This window comes from Suncus etruscus, chromosome 2 (genome assembly GCF_024139225.1).
Source record: "Suncus etruscus isolate mSunEtr1 chromosome 2, mSunEtr1.pri.cur, whole genome shotgun sequence".
In the NCBI taxonomy this organism is placed as follows: domain Eukaryota; kingdom Metazoa; phylum Chordata; class Mammalia; order Eulipotyphla; family Soricidae; genus Suncus; species Suncus etruscus.
Window position 1 is genome coordinate 83,537,045 of NC_064849.1, and position 22,250 is coordinate 83,559,294.

At 47.7% G+C, this 22,250-nt stretch overlaps 1 protein-coding gene across 1 annotated transcript in view; it reads left to right on the top strand.

Moving 5' to 3' along the window:
- Nucleotides 1-22,250, top strand: part of RETREG1 (reticulophagy regulator 1) — a 131,742-nt gene that overhangs the window by 18,491 nt on the left and 91,001 nt on the right. The window contains exons 2-3 of the mRNA XM_049769020.1: nucleotides 10,493-10,599; nucleotides 13,018-13,048. Coding sequence (XP_049624977.1) covers nucleotides 10,493-10,599; nucleotides 13,018-13,048 — 138 coding nt within the window. The remainder of the gene's footprint in view (nucleotides 1-10,492; nucleotides 10,600-13,017; nucleotides 13,049-22,250) is intronic.

Below are 22,250 nucleotides of genomic sequence, written 5' to 3' on the forward strand. Positions count from 1 at the left end.
ATCAAACGGGTGTGGCCGGAAAAAAAAAAAAAGAAATCCTGACGCAACGTAGACCAAGGTGTAGGGTGGGCACCCTGGTTGGTGAGTCTAGTATTTGGGGCCCTTTCACTTGGAGGTGGTTGTGGGCAGGCACGCCTGGTGCAGTGAATGCTGAGGGAGCAGGACTGGGATGGACGGATTTCAAACCCTCTCCAGGCTGCCCTGCTCAGCCCAGCCTGCTTCCCTTCTTCCCTCCCTCCTCTGAGTTCTGTCTTTGGTTGTGGCTTGGGTTCTGGGTGAGGTCAGCACTGCCCGCTCTCCGGGCACTGCCAGCTTATTCATGGCCGGTGGTGATTCCGTGGTGGTGCCAGGCACCTAGACCTTTCACTTTCTGGTGGGCTTGGCTCCCTATTTTGCCAAAATATATTAAAACTCTTGGATCCACGAAGGAAACACACACACACACACACACACACACACACACACACACGGCTAATGATCTGTTTTGTTCAGGAAATAATGTGTAAGATGCTGTATAGGAAGTCAGCCTCTCTCCACACATACATGTTACATACATGTTTTCAGAGCAGTTTATTCTTCCCGTATCAGACTTTTCTGTGGTTGTTTTGTTTTGTTTTGGGGCCACACTTGGTGGTGCTCAGGGCTTCCTCCTGACTCTACACTCAGGGATCATTCCCAGCAGGGTTGGGGGACCATCTGGAGTGTCTGTGGTGTGTAAGGCAAGCGCCCACCCTGATGTGCTATCACTTCAGCTTCTAGAACTTTCCTTTTTGCTAAGGGTCAGACATATGGGGTTAACAGTCTCTCTCTCTCTCTCTCTCTCTCTCTCTCTCTCTCTCTCTCTCTCTCTCTCTCTCTCTCTCTCTCTCTCTCATTTTCTCCAGATGTGCTCACCCTCCTGGTTTAATCTGACTGTCCCCTGTTCACTGATCTCTTCCAGACGCTCATGGTCACTCCTTCCTTCTCTCTTGAGTTAGAGTCTATTACTGCTCCCAAGGGTGGGGGTGGCCAGTAAAATCAGGGTCAGAGAAAGGCCAAATGGGCCTTCCCAGATCCCACACAGTTGTTTCCGTTTAATTTTTTTCCTCGAGTTCTTTCTGTGGTCTTTGTTTTGCCTGCCTTGAGAGAGAGAGCTTTGAGAGAACACAGAGGAAATAGGAGTCGTGAGACCCCGAGGGCTGAGAGTCTTTCTCTCACCCTCCCAGAGGGTCCTAACTTGGCTCAGATTGGAATTCTGGGCCTGGAAAAGGCCACGACTGAACACTCCCACCCCTATGTGCAGAGGTTGTAGAGTTGATGAATAATCAAAGCAAATTGAGACAACAGTGAAGATCTATAAGTCTTAGATCTTAGACTAAGGTTGCCTGAGGAGATGGGAGCCAGCAGAGGGAAGGAAGCAGAGGAGGAGAAAGTATGTCTAGAAAATGAATGTGGCAGGGGGAATGGAGTGATAGCATAGCAGTTGGATGTTTGACTTGCATGCAGCTGATCTGGGACAGACCCGGCTTCAATCCTCCAGCATCCCATATGATCCTAGATCTTGCCAGGAGTGATTTCTGAGGGCAGAGCTAGGAGTAACCTCTGAGGACCACTGGGTGTGCCCCCTCCAAAAAAAAAAAAAGAAAAGAAAAGACAAGAAAAGTAAATGAATGTGGGGCTCTCTTGAGTAGAGTCCAGGGGCTAGGGGGTCCTCCCAATGATACTCCTTTCTGTTGGTTCCATGCTGGTATCCAGCCTGGTGCTCAGGCCCAGCTGTGCTGAAATGTTCAGAGAAACAACCGATGACTTGGGGACCAGGTAGTGGTGGGAATTGAACTTGGGGCATCATGTAGGTCAGAGACGACTTCAGTTCTTGGCATTGTTTTCCTAGCCTCCAATGATCTCCCCAGGGAGATCAATAAATTGTGGCACTTCTTATACATCATTTTGGAGGGGCCACACCTGGAGGCGCTCAGGGTTACTCCTGGCTGTGCTCAGGGGACCATATGGGATGCCAGGGATCAAACCTGGTTTGGTCTCATACAAGGCAAGCACCCTACCTGATGTACTATAGCTCTGGCCCCCAATCTTGATATGTGTGTGTGTGTGTGTGTGTGTGTGTGTGTGTGTGTGTTTGGGTCACTCCCAGTGATGCTAAGGGCTTACTACTGGCTCTGCACTCAAAAATTGCTCTTGGCTGTGCCCAAGAGAACATCTGGGATGCCAGGGATCGAACCTGGGTTGTCCCATGCAAGACAAATGTCCCTACCCATTGTGCTATATTGTTCCTGCCCTAAATGATATATTTTAATTGGCAAGCTATTACTGTTCTAGGTATGTGCTTTTGGGAATTCATGATGGCTGTTTATCTTTGTTGCTTAGCTGATTATTGAATTTTAGTAATGGGCCCTTTCAACAACTTTTGAATGAGACAGCATTTTACTGCTGCTGGGTGTTGGCCATGGTGGGTGTGTTTGAAGCCAGAGACATGGGCCCCTGGGCTTTCCCATGGAGCTAGGGGTGTGGTATTGGGAATGGCAGAAGGTCCAGAGGCTTCAGTCAGAGAAGATGCAAGTGGGGATTGGGGGGTGGGGGGGATGGACACTTTTCTTGGCTGCCTCTGCTTTGATCCTGATGCTTCGTGTGGTTCCCTGAGCCCCTCCAGGAGTAGGACTCCCGAGCACATCAGGGAGCGCTCCCCATATAATTTCAGAACAGAGGCTGGAGAGACAACTCAAAGGGCTGGAGGTGTAAAAGGGGCCTCATATTTGAGCCTTGGGTACTCATAACACCTCAGCTCTTATGGATGTGACTTCAGTGTTCCAGAGTGACACAGCACACCTCATGAAGCCCCCCAAATATCCAAGTAGGAATAAAGACCAGAAAAGGTGGTGATAGGACTTGAAGGACCGGGTATTCCTTGGGGTTGAACTTGGGGATGGACCTAGTCTGGCCTCACTCCGTGTCTTTGCCAACACCTGCCTTCTGCCAGCGTATCCTGCCTTGCTTGTCAGCGGAGCTCATAGTGGAGGGCAGATAGGCAGAGTGGATTGGGGGCCCCATAGGGTGTGCTGTGCTTGGGGTCCATCTTCTCAAGGCATGCCCCCTCTGTTCCCATGAGATCCCTGGACCAGTTCATGCTTAGTGGCCGATGGTCACTGTCCAGTGCACCAGCTCTGGGAAGGAGCCACAGAGCCTTCCTGCTGCCTCTAGGGACCCCCAGTTCCTTACTTGGGTGTTGGGGGCCTCATTTGCAGACACTGGGGTGCTGCAGACTCAGGAGAGGCGTGTGTTTTTGTGGGACCATGGTAGGGCTTTCCTGGGCACTGCTTTTTCTTTCTTGTTGCCTTTTGAGAGTCAGCTCTTTCAGTTGGCTCTGCCCTATGTATGCCCATGCGTGGCCTGGAGGGGATGGAGGGAGAGGCTACTTGGCTTTCGGGGTGCCTAGCACCTCTTTTGTCTGCTGTGTGCAGCTCCAGGCTGGCTAACAGAGGAAAGTGGTGCAAACAAACACACCTCTCTGGGGACTTGTCTAGGTTGTTGGGCTGGGAACCTGGGAGTTGCCAGAGACTTGGGTGGATTATTAACTCAGTTCTCACAGTGCAGGATGAGGCGAGGCACTAAGGCAGATCCTTTAACTTCCTTTGTCTTCTTTTATGGGGGAGTAAGGGTTACTCCCCTATGCCACTGGATTAAGTCCTTCACTTGAGGGTGGGGGGGTCATCTCAGAACCCTGAGTGTAGTGTGACTTTCTTCTTGCACAAATTTCTTTTTATTTCTTTTCGATTTTGTTTTTGGATCACACCCGGCAGCACTCAGGGGTTATCCTGGCTCTGCACTCAGAAATCGCCCCTGGCAAGCTTGGGGGACCACATGGTCTGCTACGAATCGAACTGAGGTCCGTTGGGTTGGCTGCACTCGAGACAAACACCCCCACTGCTGTGCTATTGCTCCCCTACCCAAATTTCTACCCTCTAGCCGAGCTCATCTACCTTTTCTTTTCATTTCTTTCCTACCAGTTTCCTTAACCTTGACTGTTGTCTGTGGGGGTTGTGGAGGTATTTAAAAAGCTTTTAAGACTGAAGTGATAAGACAATGGAGAGGGCCCTTTCCTTATATTTGGCATCCCGTAGGGTACCCTGAGCACTGCCAGGAGTGACTGCTGAGTGCATAGCCAGAAATAACTCTTGAGCACTGCTGGGTGTGGCCCCAAACTGATAAAATAAAATTAAATAAATGGGGCCGGAGAGATATCACAGTGGTAGGATGTTTGCCTTACACACAGTCAATCCAGGACAACCTATGTTCGATCTCCACCATCCCATATGGTCCTCTGAGCCTGCCAAGAATGATTTCTGAATGTAGAGCCCGAGTAAACCCTCAACACAGCCAGGTATGGCCCCAAACAAAAACAAACAAATTAAATAAAGAAGTCAATGCTTGCAGGTGTGTGTATGTGTGTGTGTGTGTGTGTGTGTGTGTGTGTTTGTGTGTGAAAACAGATGTCTTTCTGCCTGTGGGATTTCCCCACTGAGCTTCATTGGTTCTCAGGAGCTTTACAGTAGCGTCTTCCTGCCCAGCCCAACAAAGGCTCATCGACTCACTGGGCATGGGTCCTGCTGCCTTTTCTCCTGCGGTGCCCAGCCCACAGTCTTATTGCAAGGGAACACCCCAAGGTACATCTGGGTGATTGGAGCTGCTGGATTTTACACTGTGAGTGCTCTGTGCCCCTGGGCTGAAGGAAAAGGTCTCTGGCAATATCACCCTGCGAGGTCACCTGAGTGGGGCTCTCTCAGCCTTGTGTTAGAGAACCAGGGAAACTGATTCCACGTGGCCACCACACAACCACGCACCCACAGATAAACACCACACACATAGATACACCCCAGCAGCATGGAAAGATTCATGTACACACAGCATAGATACACAGATTTATGTTTGCACCACACACACACACACACACACACACACACACACACCCTGAGATTCATGTACATATCTACAAACCAATACATTTGAGATTCATGTACATACAACACAGACACCTAATCATTGTACAAGTCTCCCTTTATACATAGACATGCATGTACACACAACACACATACCCTGAGATTCATGTACATATCTACACACTGAAACATTGAGATACATATACACACAACACACAGATATACACTCATTATGCAATGTCCCCTCCTACCTATAGACATGCGTGCATGTACACACACACACACACACACACACTATACTGGAGGGAGAGGATGACTACAGAACAGACTATCAAGGAATGGGGCATATGTTCAAGCCTCAGCACCATGTGATTCTCACCCCCACCAAACACAAACTATGGGGGCCAGAGCGATAGCACAGCGAGAAGGACATTTGCTTTGCACATTGCTACCCTGGGTTTGATTCCTGGCATCACATATGGTCTCCTGAGCCTGCCAGGAGTGATTCCTGAGTACAGAGCCAGAAGTAACCCCTGAGCACCTCCAGGTGTAGCCCCAAAACACAAAACCCAAAATCAAATACAAAAATTGCTAGACTGAGGGAGGAATGTGTCTAGCTGTTGGGCATCCTGGCTCTAGCCAGACCCCAAATTCAGCTAAGCCAAGTGCCCAGCAGACAACGTGCAGGCATTGTCATTTGTGAGCAAACCAAATCCAAACCTAAGCCTGGAGCTGCAGCTTCCTGACCTTCACATTCTTCTTTTATAAAATGTTTAAAATTACTTTGAATCACAACCTTATAAACATTCCTTAAGATTACATTTTAGGGGCCAGAGAGGTGGCGCTAGAGGTAAGGTGTCTGCCTTACAAGTGCTAGCCAAGGAAGGACCGCGGTTTGATCCCCAGGCGTCCCATATGGTCCCCCCAAGCCAGGGGCAATTTCTGAGCGCTTAGCCAGGAGTAACCCCTGAGCATCAAACGGGTGTGGCAGAAAAAAACAAAAACAAAAACAAAATACAAAAAAGAAAACTAAAAAAAAAAACTTAAAAGAAAAAAAGATTACATTTCAGGTGTACAGTGTTCCAATATCATTGTCCACTGACCTTTGCTTTCTTTTCTTCCCCTTTGTGCTCCTGAGTTTCATGTCCCTTTAGAGGCCCTTTCTCCTCCGGTTCCTTTTTGTGCTACAATCTGGGTTTTTTGTTTGTTTGTTTGTTTGCTTGCTTGTTCGTTTTTATTTTTGGGCCATACACAGCGGCGCTCAGGAGTTACTCCTGGCTTTTTGCTCAGAAGTCACTCCTAGTAGGGGGCCCATATAGGGTGCCAGGGATCAAATCTGGTTTGTCTCAGGTCTGCTGTGTGCCCTACCGCTGTGCTGTCTCTGCAGTCCCTCCAGTCTGGCCTTTGGTTCCAGCAGCAGTTACTGGAATCAACTACAAATCCCCACTACTCAGCTCAGACCAGCTGAGAGAGGGTGCCAGGGCAGGTATTGGGCAATAGGTGGCGCTGTCTGCCCCACTACTCCTAGGCCAGTGCTTCTCAATTATTTTTTGTCATGCCCCCCAGGAAGAAGAAAACATATTTTGCGTTCCCCGGGTGACTTTATTAAAAAAAAACTTTAACCTGCAAAACAAAAGTATATAAAATAATGTGAGCTGGTTTTTTAATCAGAGGTGATGTCTGGATTAATAGCTACAATGAGCACGTTTTGCAATGCATAGCTTTTTGAAGTGGGGTTTGAAGCAGGACACAGCAACTCTCAGCTCCAGAGACGTACAGAGACATAAACACGGGGCTTAGCTTGTTATGACAGTGTTTGCTGAGGTCAAACACGCCCCTCCTTTACGGAGCCTTGCACCCACTATTTGAGAACCACTGCCCTAGACTGATTGCTGACCTGGGTCTTTTCTCCACTAAATACACAAACTCCCTTTTGGCTCACCCGCACTCTCTTCTGGCCTTTTTCACCAGGTCTTGCTGACATTCTGACATTCTCAGAATTCATTGCATTATTGTCCCACTTTTTGTTTTTATTTTTGGGCCACACCGGCATTGTCCAGGGGTCATTCCCGGCTCTGTGCTCAGGAATCACTCCCAGTGGGCTCCTGGGACCTTATAGGATGCTGGGTATCCTGTATGCAAGGCATGCACCTTCCCCTCTGTGGAGAGGCTGTGACTCCAGCCTCAGCTCAGTTTTGACTAGAGGGATCCTTCCTTCTTTCCTCTTTTCTTTTTTCTATCTTTTTTTTTTTTTTTTTTTAACTAGTCTTCTTGTTACCATTGAGGCTCACCGAGCTTGGTAATCTTTCCCATCAGATAGGCTATGATCCTACTGGGCTGGCACTACTGTGAAATTTTTTTTTTTTTTTTTTTTGGTTTTTGGGTCACACCCAGCAATGCTCAGGGGTTACTCCTGGCTGTCTCCTCAGAAATAGCTCCTGGCAGGCACGGGGGACCATATGGGACACCGGGATTTGAACCAACCACCTTTGGTCCTGGATCGGCTGCTTGCAAGGCAAACGCCACTGTGCTATCTCTCCGGGCCCACTACTGTGAAATTTTGAGGTGTCACCTAGTCCAGGAACCATAGATCTGGAACAGATTTGGTGGCTTGGCAGTTTAATCAGTTTAAGTCTCAGAGCTGGGCTGTTTCTGTTGGAGGGTATAGGGTGTGGCGCTGGGCTAGTTCATGCAGAATGTCCCCACCCATTCTGAGGATGCCACAGAAGGATCAGACTGCATCACACTCCTTGGTAAGGTTGGAGACCTTTATTCTCCCACCCCACTGTCTTTTTCATCACAAAAATGTGTCCTACATCCCTTAGAGTGCCCAGGGCCTCTCAACTTGCTACCTCACTGGGAATTTCTCCTTAGCCCAGCCTGAGCAGGTAGCCCCAAACCCACACATGTCTGCAAGGCAGGAAAATCAGTGGCAAGATCATGCATGAAAAGCTGAGTTGATAGGAAACATACATAAAATGGCCAGCAAAATAGTTCAGCTGGTGAACACAGCTGACCTGGGTTCAGTCCCCAGCACCCTATATGGTTACCGGAGCACCTCCAGGAATCATCACTGAGCACAGAGCCAGGAATAAGCCCTGAGCATCACTAGTTGTGGTCCAACACACCTTGTAGCCTCTCATTAAAGAAAAAATAGAATGATGGGGCTGGAGTGATAGCACAGCAGTAGGGCATTTGCTTTGTATGTCACCGACCAGGATGGACTCGGGTTCGATTTCCAGCATCCCATAATGTCCCTTGAGCCTGCCAGGAGTGATTTCTGAGCACAGAGCCAGGAGTAACCCCTGAGCACTGCCATTGGGCATGCCCCCCCCCAAAAAAAAAGAATGAGAGAAAGAAATGGGGAGCAGGCACCTGAGTAGATGTTTGCCGTTTTTAACCTCCAAATAAAGATCCTAGGGTACAGTTTTCACACTGGGCGGAAAGGAGATGCCCAGAGGATATGGAGAAACTGCACACATACTTGGTACCAGTGAAATCAAGTGCCACCTCTCTGGAAAAGATCCTGAGGCTTCCTCAACACCAGGTCTCTAAAGACTCCATGATTTGGGGGCCAGAGCAATAGTACATGTGTAAGGCATGTAGTGTAAGACATTTGCCTTACCTGTAGTGGAACCGAGTTTGATTCCTAGTACCCCATATGATTCCCTGAGCCCGCCTGGAGGGATGCCCAAGCACAGAGCCAGGAGTAAGTCCTGAGCATCACCAGGTGTGGTCCCCAAACAGAAACAAAACAATATACCCTGTGATTAAGCTTTCTGGGCCCATTTCTTTCTTTTGGGGGTGGGGGTTGGGACACAACTGGTGGTGCTCAGGTTACTCCTGGCTCTGCACTCTGAATTGCTCCTGGCAGGCTCTGGGGATGCCGGGGATTGAACCCTCGTTTGTCCTGGATCAGCTGTGTGCAAGACAAACACCCTACTACTGTACTACCACTCCAGCCCCTTTTCTGGGCTTCTATTACAGCTGCAGCCCCTGTCCTGAGCACCCCTGCTCCCCAGTAGGGATATCTGTGCCTAATCCTAACCCTAACCCTAACACTGGAAGTCAGCAGTGGCACCCACCTTCTCTTGGAGCTGCCTTGGCTATTCTGGACAGCTTTGCCTCCCCCCACACCCGCGAATTTTCAGGAGGCTCTTGGGGGTAATGTGCTTGTTTACATGGCTGCTTTCCTGCTCCCCGGGGCAGGCAGTGTTGCGTCAAAGTCAGAGCATTGGTTCTCCTGGCGCCCTCATTTGTCAGGCCTTACAGACCTAGCCGCTCTCTCCCCATCTCCCAGTAAAGGTGGGATGCAGCAGGAGGGGATGTGTTGGGGTTGAGGCGCATGACAATAGGGGAGTCTGATTCTAGGGGCCTCTTAGGGCTCAGGAGGGAATTGGATCCATGGAATGAAGCTTGCCACAGAGAGCAGTGAATGCAGTAAGGGCAGAGAAGGGACAATTAGGACCATGAGAGTTGGAACTGATCACTTTGGACAAGAACTGGGTGCTGTAAGGAAGGAAGCTGGGGTGCATGGTACCCCTTCAGTAACAATTCAAGCCACAGTGTCTAAAAGGGAAAAATAGGAAGTGAGAGAAGGAGAAAGAGAGAGGAGGGACTGAGACATTTTTTCTGGGAGGGAAACATTGCTGGTAGGAAATGTGCACTGGTGAAGGGTGTTGGATATTGTATGACTGAAACTCAATCATGAATAACTTTGTCACTGTGTATCTCAGGGTGATTCGATTAAATACATTATTAAAAAATATAGGGGCCTGAGTGATAGCATAGCCGTGAGACTTTTGCCTTGCATGTGGCTGACCCCGGATGGACTCAGGTTCGATCCCTGGCATCCCATATGGTCCCCTGAGACTACCAGGAGCGATTTCTGAGCATAGAACCAAGAGTGATCTCTGAGTGCCACCAGATATGTCCCCCCCCAAAAAAAAACAAAAAAAAATTTTTTTTAAATAAGTGGACCAGCTTCAGCTAGGACGACAGCTCACAGCTCACAGCTTCTTTAAGGAGTGGAATTAAGTCATTGCCAGAAAAGTTGTGGGCCCGGAGAGATAGCACAGCGGTGTTTGCCTTGCAAGCAGCCAATCCAGGACCAAAGGTGGTTGGTTCAAATCCCGGTGTCTTGTAAGCCAGGAGTAACCCCTGAGCACCGCTGGGTGTGGCCCAAAAACTAAAAAAAAAAAAACAACAAATTTGTCTTATACAATATCCTCCCCTCCCCTTCCCTTCTCTTCCCCCTCCCTCCCCTCTTCCTTCTTACTCCTCCCTTCCCCTCCTCCCCCTGCTCCTCTCCTCTTCTCCCCCTTCCCCTCTCCTCTCTCTTCCCTTTTTCCTCCAGTGACTTTGCCTGGTAATGTTCAGGGGCTATTCAGCTCAGTGCCTGGGTTGCCCCTGGTGGTGGTTGGGGTGGTTGGGGGCCACGTGACAGCAGGGACCAAAACTGGACCTCAGAAGGCAAAGCAGGTGCTCCAGCATATGATGCAATCTCCCTGGTCCCAGAAGTCAGTACTGACTACGCATTCTCATGGCTTGTGCATCTCCCGCAGGTTCCTGGCCCTGACCCCGTGGAGAGTGTACCACCTGCTCTCCATGCTCATCCTGGGTCGTGTCATCATGCAGATCATAAAGGACATGGTCCTGTCCAGAGCAAGAGGTAAGAGGCCTGGGAATTCATGGATATGTCTCATTGCTAAAGGTCTCATTTCTGAGCAGACACCCTTTGGAGAGGAGCAAAGGGATAGATTCCATTGGCTCTGACTTAGCTGTTGTTATCTTGAGCAAATCTTTTTTTTTCTTTTTGGCTTTTGGGCCTCACTCAGCAACACTCGGGGCTTACTCCTGGCTCTGCACTTAGGAATCTCTCCTGGAAGGCTCAGGGATCCATACAGGATGCTCAAAACCTCAAACCAAAACCAAACCCAACATGTACAAGTCCTTTCCCCAAATTTTCACCACAAACTGGGGGACCAGCAAGCCACACCTGCGGGGACCTTCTTTGTGCACTCTTGGGGCAGTGGTGTCAAAGAAATACAGCACAGGTGAGGCTCCCCTATTCCTCATCCAACCCCAACATTCAGCCTGGTTCATTCGGTCTGGTCATTCAGACCAGTGAGTGCTGGTCGCCCTGTGGATGCTTCTGAGCTGTGTATGTGCGTTGTTTTGTTTGTTTATTTGTTTTGTTGTTTTGAGGCAACACCTGGCAATGGTCAGGGGTTACTCCTGGCTCTGCGCTCAGAAATCATTCCTGGCAGTTTCGGGGGACTACACGGGATGCCAGGAATCAAACTTGGGTCGGCCATGTGCAAGGCAAATGCCCTCCCCACTGTGCTATCGCTAGGCCCCGTTGCATTGTTTAGAGGGGTCTGTAACCACCAAGAATGAGGCATCTCCTATGGTGCTCCCAGGGGGTTGGGATAGAGCAGAGCCAGCAGCCAGGCAGGTTCCACTGCCTAGTGGCACCTTCCCCCATAGCTGTTAAAAGCTAATAGAAGGAAGTGAGAAATTTTGAGAAACAGAATCTAGGGGGCTTGATCTCAAGAAGAATCGAAACATTTCCAAGGGCTGGAGCTATAGTACATAGAGCAGGTAGGGCATTTGTCTTGCACATGGCGGTCAACCCAGGTTCAATCCTTGAGCCTGCCAGGAGTGACCCCTGAGTGCCTCCAGGTGTGGCCCAAACACGGGGACATGGAAGGCACTAAGAGCCGCATTTTGGGCTTCTGAGTGAAAATATGGGGGCAGGAGAGATAGTCCAGAGGGGAGGGCACTTGCTTTTGCCTGCAGCTGACTCCGGGTTCTATCTGCAGCATCCCATTGGGTTTCCTAAGCACCACCAGGAGTGATTTCTGAATGCAGAGCCATTAGTAAGCCCTAAGCATTGCTGGGTATGGCGCAGAACAAAACAAAACAAAACAAACAAATAAAAAAATTCAGGGACTGGAGTGACAGCACAGTGAGTAGGATATTTGCTTTGCATCCAGCTGAATCCTGGGATATGGACCATCCTGGGTATGGTCTCTAGAGCCTGCCAGGAATGATTTCTGAGCACAGAGCCAAATGTAACTTCTGTTGAAAAGCTGGTGGCTATAGAGTCATTGAGGAGGTAAGGAAGCAAGTGAAGGGGCTGAATAGACGGAATAAAGGCCCAGAGCTGCCTGCTCTGCACGCAGGAAACCTGGCCTCAATCCTTGGCTGCCTGAGCACCACCGGGAGTAACTTCCTGAGGACTGTGCTGGGAGTAGCCCCAGTACACTTCCAGTGTGACTGTGCCCCCTCAAAATAAAAATCATTTTAAACAGAAAAAAGCAAATGAGACAGATATGATACTTTTTTCAAGTGATCTTGTTTGGGCCTATATAGCAGCTGAAAACGCCTACAGAGTCAAGACATAACAAACTATCTTGGGCCGAGCAGTAGCACAATGGGAGGGCATTTGCCCTGCATACAGCCAATCTGAGTTCCATCTCCCACATTCCATATAGTCTCCTGAGCCAAAAGTGACCTCTGAGCACCACCAGGAATATTACTTTTTTTTTTTTTTTTTTGCCACACTAGGTGATGATCAGGGGTAACTCCTGACTCTGCTTTCAGAAATCACTCCTGGCAGTGCTCAGGAGACCATATGGGATGCCAGAAATTAAAACAGAATCAGCTACATGCAAGGCAAAAGCCCTCCTCACTATGCTATTGCTCTGACCTCCTTCCAGGAGTAATTTATTTTTTGGGGGGGATTTGGGTCACATCTGGTGGTGTTCAAGGATTACTCCTAACTCTGCACTCAGAAATCGTTTTTGGCAGGCTCAGGAGACCATATGGGATGCCAGGAATTGAACCTGGGATTTCGTTCAGGTCAGCTGCATGCAAGGCAAGCACCCTCCCCACTATGCTATTCTTCAGTCCTCCTTCCAGGAGTAATTTTTGACTGAAGAGACAGCAGAACCCCTGAGCATCACTGGGTGTGGCCCCCCTAAAAAAGAAAAAAAAAATAATGTTCTCTTGAGTCTAGGTGGAGCCGGGCCCCAGGACTCAAGCATCTTTCTGACCTTTTCTATTTCCTTTCTTCTGTCTGCAGGTGCTCAGCTGTGGAGAAGCCTCAGTGAAAGGTAGGGAGCCTTCTTTCCAGGCAGGGAAGTGGGAGGTTCAGGAGGGGGCGCTGGAGCCGTGGAGACTCTGGCACAGGGTTTTAGTGGCAGAAACTTAAGATCACCGTCATTTTTATAATGGAGGAAACAGAAAATGCAGTTGACTTGAGCACGAAGATGGAAGTGGGCCCAGCCCAGATTGCCATGGTTCTCTTGTTCTGATGGAGGCACATAGAGTTGGGGAACTGGCAGAGGAGGGAGGCTGTGTCTACATCAGGGGTTTCTTTCCTGCTTCCTGTGAGGTGTGAGTAGCTTGGATGTAGTGAAAGAGGCAGCCTCAGTTTGGGGGAACATTTGATTGACTTATAGATTTACAGTTTTGTGGAATTTCAGGAGTTTAGTTCTGTTCATTTCTATGTGTGTTGTAAATGATACTGGTGAAGTCAGATCCCAAGATGTAGAAGTTACTGGTGAGGTTGGATCCTGGGTGAATAGAGCACTCATAAAGAAGAATCTACCAGCCACTTCAGGGGAGTAGCTCTGTTTATTGTAGGTGGGAAAGGGGTATTTATATTAGGAAGAGTAGGGGGTGTACTCTGTGTCAGCCAATCAGGTAGATTGTAAGAGGGGATGACAACAGGGTGTGTGCTTCTGTGTTTAGGGAAGACAGGTGGTGAATTCTGGATGTTAAAACAGGGTGTATGCTTACGTGATTAGCTAGTGTGTAGGTGTCACCAATAAATTTAAAAAATATGAGTTTACATGTGATATAGAAAGAAACGTAGTAAGAAGAGACAAATGGTCAAAGTCATTGGAACTGGAGATTTCTTCTATAAAACTGAGCATACGGGGCTGGAGCAATAGCACAGTAGGGAAGGCTCTTGCCTTGCATGTGGTTGACCCCGGTTTGATCCCTGGCACCTCACAGGGTCCATGAAAACCGATCTGGAGTGATCCCTGAGAACAGAGCCAGGAATAAGTCCTGAGCACAGCCAGGTGTGGCCCCCAAACAAACAACCCAAAGACAAAACACAAAACTGAGCTTTACACAGAATGAGCTTGGTTGGGAGGGTCCTAGGTGTCTGATGTCTGGTGATGGGTTCAGTGTTGGAATGATGCCTGCTTGAAAAATCTGAGTAATAGTATTGCAAATACTGGTCCTCAATGAAAATGGGAAAAGGAATTAGATTCCACACCCATGCGCATCTTCCACCCAGTATGGACGACTTGGAGTTAAAAACATAAAATATAATGAAAACCTAGAGGGTCGGACAATAGCACAGCGAAGAGGGTGTTTGCTTTGCATAAGGCTGATATAGGTTTGATTCCTGGTATCCCATATGGTCCCCTGGACCTGCCAGGATTAATTTCTGAATGCTGAGCCAGGAGTAAATCCTGAGCACTGCCTGGTGGCCTCCTCTAAACAAATAAGCAAGCAAACAAATAAATAAACAAAAACTTTGTTTGTAATAGTGCAGCAGTTTTTCTAGTCCTTCCAATTTCGTCTACCAACGGTAGCTGCCTATAATCTGACACAGCTAAAGTCAGGACTCAATTTTTGCCAAAAAGTTGAATATTTATACAAACGAGTTTAGTTTTTGGTTGACAGAGCAGGTCAGGGTAGCACAGTGTTGGGGGGGGGGGGATACACACGTCTGCTTCCCAGATACATACATATTTTTTGCTCTATAAGATGTACCTGACTGTAAGATGCACATAGTTTTTAGATGAGGAAAACAAAACAAAAGTTGTAGCAGTGAACAAACCAAATAGTCTTCAACGAAAGCTCTTTATGTGACGGTGAAAGAACATAGCTTGTCCTATGTGACATGTCTGTGCAATAAAGGGGGTGTCACACTGTGGATGTCAAGTGGTTAGTACCTGCTCTCCACCACTGCACTTAGGCTTCAACTCCAGGGACCATTCACTCCACAAGATGCACAGACATTTTCCCCGATCTTGGGTGTGTGTGGGGGAGGAGTATGTTTTATGATATGAGAAATACGGTAAATTCTTGAAGGGTTTTCCATACAGTGTGCTTAATGTGGGAAAGACACTTAGACTGCTGCATAGTCTGTCTTTAAGCTCCCTGAGCCCAGTGCTGATTTCTGGATGTGGAGGATGTTTCTTAGCCCACGCTCTTGTCACCTCATTACACCATATTGTCGCTTTGGTCTCAAGAAAGCGGGACATGGAGACCTCCCTTTGTTGTGTTCCCAAGAGCTCATAGTTTTGTAGCTAAGGAGACTCTTGGGGGACAGGGTTTGTTTTTGTCAGCGAAGCTGGGCTTAAAACTGTGTGGTTGACTAGAGCAAGTATGGTATTTGTCTGGCATAAGGCCAACCTGGGTTTGATCCCCAGCATCCCAGATGGTTCCCCGTTCAGGAGTAATTCCTGAGCAAAGAACCATGAGTAAAAATACTGAGACGGTCACTGATCCAAAAGCAAAAACCAGGGGCTGGAGAGAGTATAGCGGTAGGGCATTTGCCTTGCACATTGATGACCTGGGTTCAATCCCCAGCATCCCATATGGTCCCCTGAGCCTGCCAGGAGCAATTTCTGAGTGAAGAGCCAGGAGTAACCCCTGAGCACTGTAAGGTGAGGCCCAAAACAAAAACAAAATGAAAAGCAAAAATCAAACAATCAAAACAATAACAACCCAGTGTGGCCAGGGTGGCAAACGTGTCATTCTTCTGATGATTGACATGGGATTAACTGGGTCACCTGTGTTTACTGACCTCGCCCTGACCAGCAGGCTAACAGCTGGCTTCTGATGGCTCCAACAATAGGGTCCAGAGTGATAGCACAAAGGATTGGGCAATTGCCTTGCATGCTTCCAACCAGGGTTCGATCCTTGGCACCACATATGGACCCCTGATCCCTGCCAGGAATGATTCCTGAGTGCAGAGTCAGGTGTAACCCCTGAACACCATCAGGTGTCCCCCAAACCAAATAAAACAAAATATAAACGGTAGAATTTGAGCCATTGTGGCCAGATGTTAGATAATCATTTTATCATTTTTTTTGTACCTGAAATATTCCTGGAGAAAAATCTTCTTCTGGGCAGGTCAATTCTGAGAAGGGCTTCCCTTGACCTATTTCTTTCATAAACAATAAACAGCCACTCGACAGAGGCTCCGGTTTCATGCCGAGCCTCCTGCCAGCAGACCCAACCCACCGCCGTGACTCAGACCGACCATTGCAGTGGAACCTGGCCCACAGAGCCTAAAGGTTTCTATTTCTGCATGTGATATGGCAGCTGACAGAATCAAATCCTTTTAGTAAAGGAGAAAGGGTGCGTGTTCCCTTTCAAAAGTGAGCGCTTAAAGCCGGACTTCTGCGGTGCCAGGAAAGGGTGACTTGTCAGGGAAGGCCTTTTAGATCTCAACTACTTTGGTTGGGCTCTGATGGAGCAACGAGTTGTTCTCTGTCAGGCTTGCTTTATGGTTCAGTCCTCAATGGATAGAAAAGATCCTTTATGTGGCATGACAACAAAACATTTTGACCATTGCCACAGCTGTCTAAGAGTTCTGGAATTTTCTGAGAGGTGTCCCCCAATTTCTAAGTGTCCTGAAAGAAAGGGAGCAGAGGGCTTGTTTATGCGTCTGAAGGTGGATTGCTTCACTTCACTTTGAGCTTCTTCTGAGGAGAATGGAGAATGAAGTCTATCTAGTGCCAGTAGGAGGTACAGGGACAGTGAAATAGTACAATGGGCAGGGTACTTGCCTTGCATGTGGCCAATCTTGGGCTCAATCCCCAGCATTCCATATGGTTTCCTGAGCGCACCAGGTGTGGCCCCAAAAGTAAAAAATGGAAACTAAAAGAGAGACAGAAAAAATAAAGAGACAGGAGGAGCTTTGGAATTGTGTTTGTCCCTGCCTCTTCTCTCATGTCTTTTCTCTCTGGCTCTGTATCTCTCTATCTCTTCTTTCTCTCATTGTCTCTTCTCTCCATGTCACTCTCTATCTGTGTACCTGCCACTCTGTCTCTCCTCCTCCTCCTCCTCCTTTTTCTTCACTTCCCCCCCCCCCCCCCCATTCTCTCACTGTTCTTGGGAGAAGCAGTGTATGGCCATGATTCTTGGAATCCAGTACAAACTACCCCTTTGTTTCCTCAGCTCCCAGTGGCCAAGTGCTCCAGCTGGTTGTTTTTCCCGCAGGGACAGAAGTCAAGAGTCTATGGCTATAATGCCCAAGTCCCAAACTTGTCCCAATATGCACCCTATGCCCAGATGTAATGGACTGTTTGAGAGATGTGAATTAAGGAAATCCTTGAGCTCAAAACTTGGCTTCCAGTAAAGCGAAAAGGATTTAGCCTTCCATGAGGACAAAACTTAGTGTGAAATTGCATGTTCTATTTTTATGAATCATATCAGAATGGCAAAGATGGATGGATTACTGAGGAAAAGCATTAGTCATATAGTAGCTACAAAGGTTTCCTTTCTTTTTTGTTGCCATTAGAACTAATTTGTACTTGGGCGTTGAAAGAACTAGACCTCATCGCTGTCATATTTTCAAATGTGTTCCCTTGTGATTTGACTGTTCTATAAAGGCATATTTAGAAACTATTTTTTTTTTGGGTTTTTGGGCCACACCCTGTGACGCTCAGGGGTTGCTCCTGGCTATGTGCTCAGAAGTTGCTCCTGGCTTCTTGGGGGACCATATGGGACGCCGGGGGATCGAACCGCGGTCCATCCTAGGCTAGCGCAGGCAAGGCAGGCACCTTACCTCCAGCGCCACCGCCCGGCCCCTAGAAACTATTTTTTAAAGTTTTTTTTTCTCAAGTTGGATTTTAGCCAGAACTATACAGAGCCCCAACTAGCAAGCTTTTACAACTTGAGGCTTTTGGTTTTTGTTTTGTTTTGTTTTTGGACCACACCCGGATGCTCTCTGGGGTTACTCCTGGCTCTTCTCTCAGAAATCACTCCTAGAAATTCAGGGGACCTTATGGGATGCTGGGGATAAAACCTGGGTCTGTTTGGGACCGGGTGGTGGCGCTAGAGGTAAGGTGCCTGCCTTGCCTGTGCTAGCCTTGGACTGACCTCGGTTCGATCCCCTGGCGTCCCATATAGTCCCCCAAGCCAGGAGCAACTTCTGAGCGCATAGGCAGGAGTAACCCCTGAGCGTTACCAGGTGTGGCCCAAAAACCAAAAAAAAAAACAACCTGGGTCTGTCCCAGGTCAGCAGCATACAAGGCAAATGCCCTACTGCTGTGTTATCACTCTGGCCCTAAAACTTGAGTTTTAAAAAGAAAATCCTGCATACAAGAAAGGTCACATTTGAGAGCCAAAGAGATAGGACAGGGGATTAGGTGCTAGCTTTGCATGCAGCCAATTCGGGTTCAATCCCTCACACCTCCTATGGTCCCCTGAGCCCTTCAGGAGTGATCCCTGAAAAGTCCTGAGCACTACCGTGTGTAGGCCCTAACAAAATGGACTAAAATACTGCTAATAAAAATCAAAATTTTGGAAAAAATATTTTCCTTAGGAAAATAAAAATCATTTAAATTCAGAATATGCTGGATTTTCTCATAAACTAGTCTATACTGGGTAATAACTTGCTCTGAAGATGTCTGTCAGCGTCTGGAAAAGCCTGCGTTTGTGTTCTCTCTCTCTCTCTCTTTCTCTTTCTCTCTCTCTCTCCATATTTCCCTTAACAAAGCGATTTTTCTAAATCTGGAAAGTCTGACCCTGCTAGTTCCAAACCTCTCCCCAGTTAGGAGAGAAATTAGGAGCACAATTCTGCAGTCATCTGCCGCTCAATTGACAGTTCGGCCCTTTCTCCCTTCTGGGCAGAAGACAGGGCCCATTCATGGGACAGAACCTCCCACCCCAGCAGCTGAGCTGGGCCTGACCTTCCTCAACTCACTTCATCCGGAGCTGGTCAGCTCACTTTAAAGCTGTGCTTTGAACCTGAACCACAGGTCTAAAAGTATGTAGTTTGGTGGGGTGGGGGTGGGGACATGCAATAAAACCCACTGGAAAGGGATGAGGGTGGGGTCTCCTTATGGGGGGGGGATCACCCATATCTCAGCCTGAAGTGTGTCCCTTGGCATTTTCCTTTTGGGAGAAGACTGTTCTCTGTCTCTGTCTCTCTCCATATTTTTCTTAAAAAAAAAAAGTGATTTTTCTAAACTTTAACAATCTAAACTTAAAGGGACCTGTTATACTGGCAAGCCAGGGGGAAAAGGGTGGTGGAATAGCATGCATTCTGGGTCCATTGGTGGAGGGAGATTGACACTGGTGGTGGGAAGGGCCCTGACTCACTGTATATCTCAGATTCAACTATGAAGGATTCTGTTGATCATAATTGTTTCAATAAAATAAAATTTAAAAAATTAAATTAAATTTCTTTATTTTAAAAAAAGCGATTTTTCTGGGACTGGAGGGATAGCATGCATGTGGCTGCCCTAAGTTCAATCCTTGGCTTCCCATATGGTCCCTTGAGCACCTCCAGGAGTTAATTTCTGAGTGCAGAGCCAGGAACCCCTGAGTGCCACTGGGTGTGGCCCCAAAATAAAAAACCAAAATGTGATTTTTCCTCAAAAAAGGAATAAATGAAATGAGGTTGTGCTCTGGAAAGGAGATAAATTAAAGACAGGAAGAGAATCTGAGCACAGAAGCATCTAGAAGGTCTGAGGCAGGGACAGTCATGGCACCACATAAAGTTTTCAAAGCTTCGCCAGGAGAGATCCCTGAGCACAGAACCAGGAGTAAACCCTGAGCACTGCTGGGTTTTGGTGGCTTGGAACAACAACTACAAAATAAATAAATAAATAAATAAATAAATAAATAAATAAATAAAATAAATGAGAGAAAGTTGTGAAAATTGTTAAATCTCACCAGGGGTTATTAAAATAATTATCAGAAGATTTACTGAGCTGTTTGAGCCTAGTTGGACTGTCTGTGTTATTGTTGTTGCTTACTAAGCTCAGTGGGCTTTTGTGCTACTTTTTAAAATCTCATTTGTTGTGTTCCTATTTGGCTGTCCATATTGTGGAATTCAAAAAATGTTATGTGGCCTCCTATATGTCTGCATGCTCCAGGATTTGTAGAATCTTGAGGGTTCTTTAGTTTGTCATCTCTTGAGATCAGTCATGAATCTGGGCCTTTTATATGCCAGAAACTGTGGGGTCTCGGTATGGCTGCCAACATTACTGGCCATACACGGTGGTGGGAGAGGCTGCCCACCCCCACTGCAAGAAAGCCTGGAGTCTTCAGCCCGAAGACTAGTGTACCTAGGGTGTAAGTTGGCTTCGCAGCTCTTCTATGTCCTCCTGATTTAAACTCTTAGAATTTTGATATTTAAAAAAGGTGTACATGGGGCTAGAGCGATATTACAGTGGTAGGGCATTTGCCTTGCATGTGGCCAACCTAGGACAGATCCGGGTTCAAAGCTTGGCATTCCAGATGGTTTCCCAGAGCCTGCCAGGATCAACGTCTGAGTGCAGAGCCAGGAGTAATCCCTGAGTGCTGCTGGGTGTGACCCAAAAGACAAAAACGAAAAAACAAAAATGAAAAAAAGGTCTACAGAAGAAAATGCAAACTATTTTGAAGCTTATCCTCAAGAAATGAAGAAATGAAGCTCATTTTCAGTATGTTTCCTTCAGCCCTTTTGGTAAACCAATCTATTGTTTATTCACCATATTATTTTTTTTATTAAGTCACCCTTACCCCATTCTTTATTTATTTATTTATTTTGGTCCACACCCAGCGATGCTCAACGGTTACTCCTAGCTCTGCACTCAGAAATTACTCCCGGCAGGCTCAGGGGTCCCTATGGGATGTTGGGGACTGAACCCGGGTCAACCACATGCAAGGCAAATGCCCTTTCTGCTGTGCTGTCACTCTGGCTCCAGTCATCACTCCATTCTTTCAGCAAATACTTGTCACAGGTCTTTGTCGACCCTCTTTCTTCCACTCATTTTGGAAGAAAAACAGAGTGACAACAATTAGCCCAGGTCTCAAAGATCTCCTGAGGTGAATGAGGCAGAAGGCATGTGAATTCCCCAAAAATGTGACATTGGAAAGACAGTCTTGGGGCAGGAGGAGGTGGAAGAGGAAGAGGAAGAGGAAGAGGAGGACCACCTGGTGGTGATTGATGCTTGAAGATGATGAAATAAAGACTGGTGGCATCAAGCTGAGGATCCTATTTTCAGGAAGAGCTTCCAGCAGAGGGAACCTCATGGAGTGAGGTTCCCTGGGGCAGGAACTGGGGAGTTTATTATTTCTTATACCAGGAAGTTGGAGTTCTCGTTTCTCTTTTTCCTTTCCTTTTATTTTATTTTCTAGTGCAACCCTAGTAAATAGAATTGACAGGGTGTTATGTAACTAAGATTAGGCCATCAAGGAGCATTTGAAGACAATTTGCTCCTCCTTAGAAACAACATTCCTTGATCTCAGGTAAGTGTAGGTGGTGCCAGGGATAGCAGGTGAGAGGACAGAGGATGTGCCTGGGTTTTCTAGGTGGGTCTCCCTGGGATGCCACTTTCCCTCTCCTGGGCACGCCTCACTTTTCTCTTGGAGCAGAAAAGACTTGGGGCGGAGGGGCGGGTCCCGCTGGCAGGTGAGGCCTGGGAGGTGACCTGTTCTGCTCCGGGAATCTGGTTCACCTTGCTGCTGTCCGGAGCTGGGCTCCAGTTACCAGGAGAGAGACAAGCTCTACCCAGCTTCTAGAGGTCAGGGCTGAAGGCCAGGGAGGAAATGGGCATCTGGGGAAGATGAGATCCCAGAAATAAATCAGGGGTACTAGTGGGGGAAGGGACCCCCCCCCAACCAGCACTGAGTTCCCAGGTATAGTCTGAGAAACTTGGGCTGAAGACAGAGGATAAACATGTAATTATGTGATGAAATTTCCTCCCTAGATCCTTGGGGAGTCTGAGTTGAGTCTGAGGGGTAGGGAACATATTCTCATTAAACTCTCTCTGGGGCTCACTGTGAGCAGGGGGTGAAGAGTTCAGGTGCTTGTTGGGGGACAAGTGCTGATTCACGAGACTTGCTTGCTCAGAGAATGTTTGATTCAGGAGAAAGTGGACACTCCACCTGCCATCCAGATCCAGCTCTGCATCTGGGTCCTGCTGCTCTAAACCCAAGCCTTGGCTATTCTTAGACTCAAAAACAAATCTGGGCAGAAGCGATAGCATAGTGGGTAGGGTGTTTGCCCGGAACATAGCTGACCCGGGTTCAATCCCCGGAATCCCATATGGTCCCTGAGCCTGCCAAGAT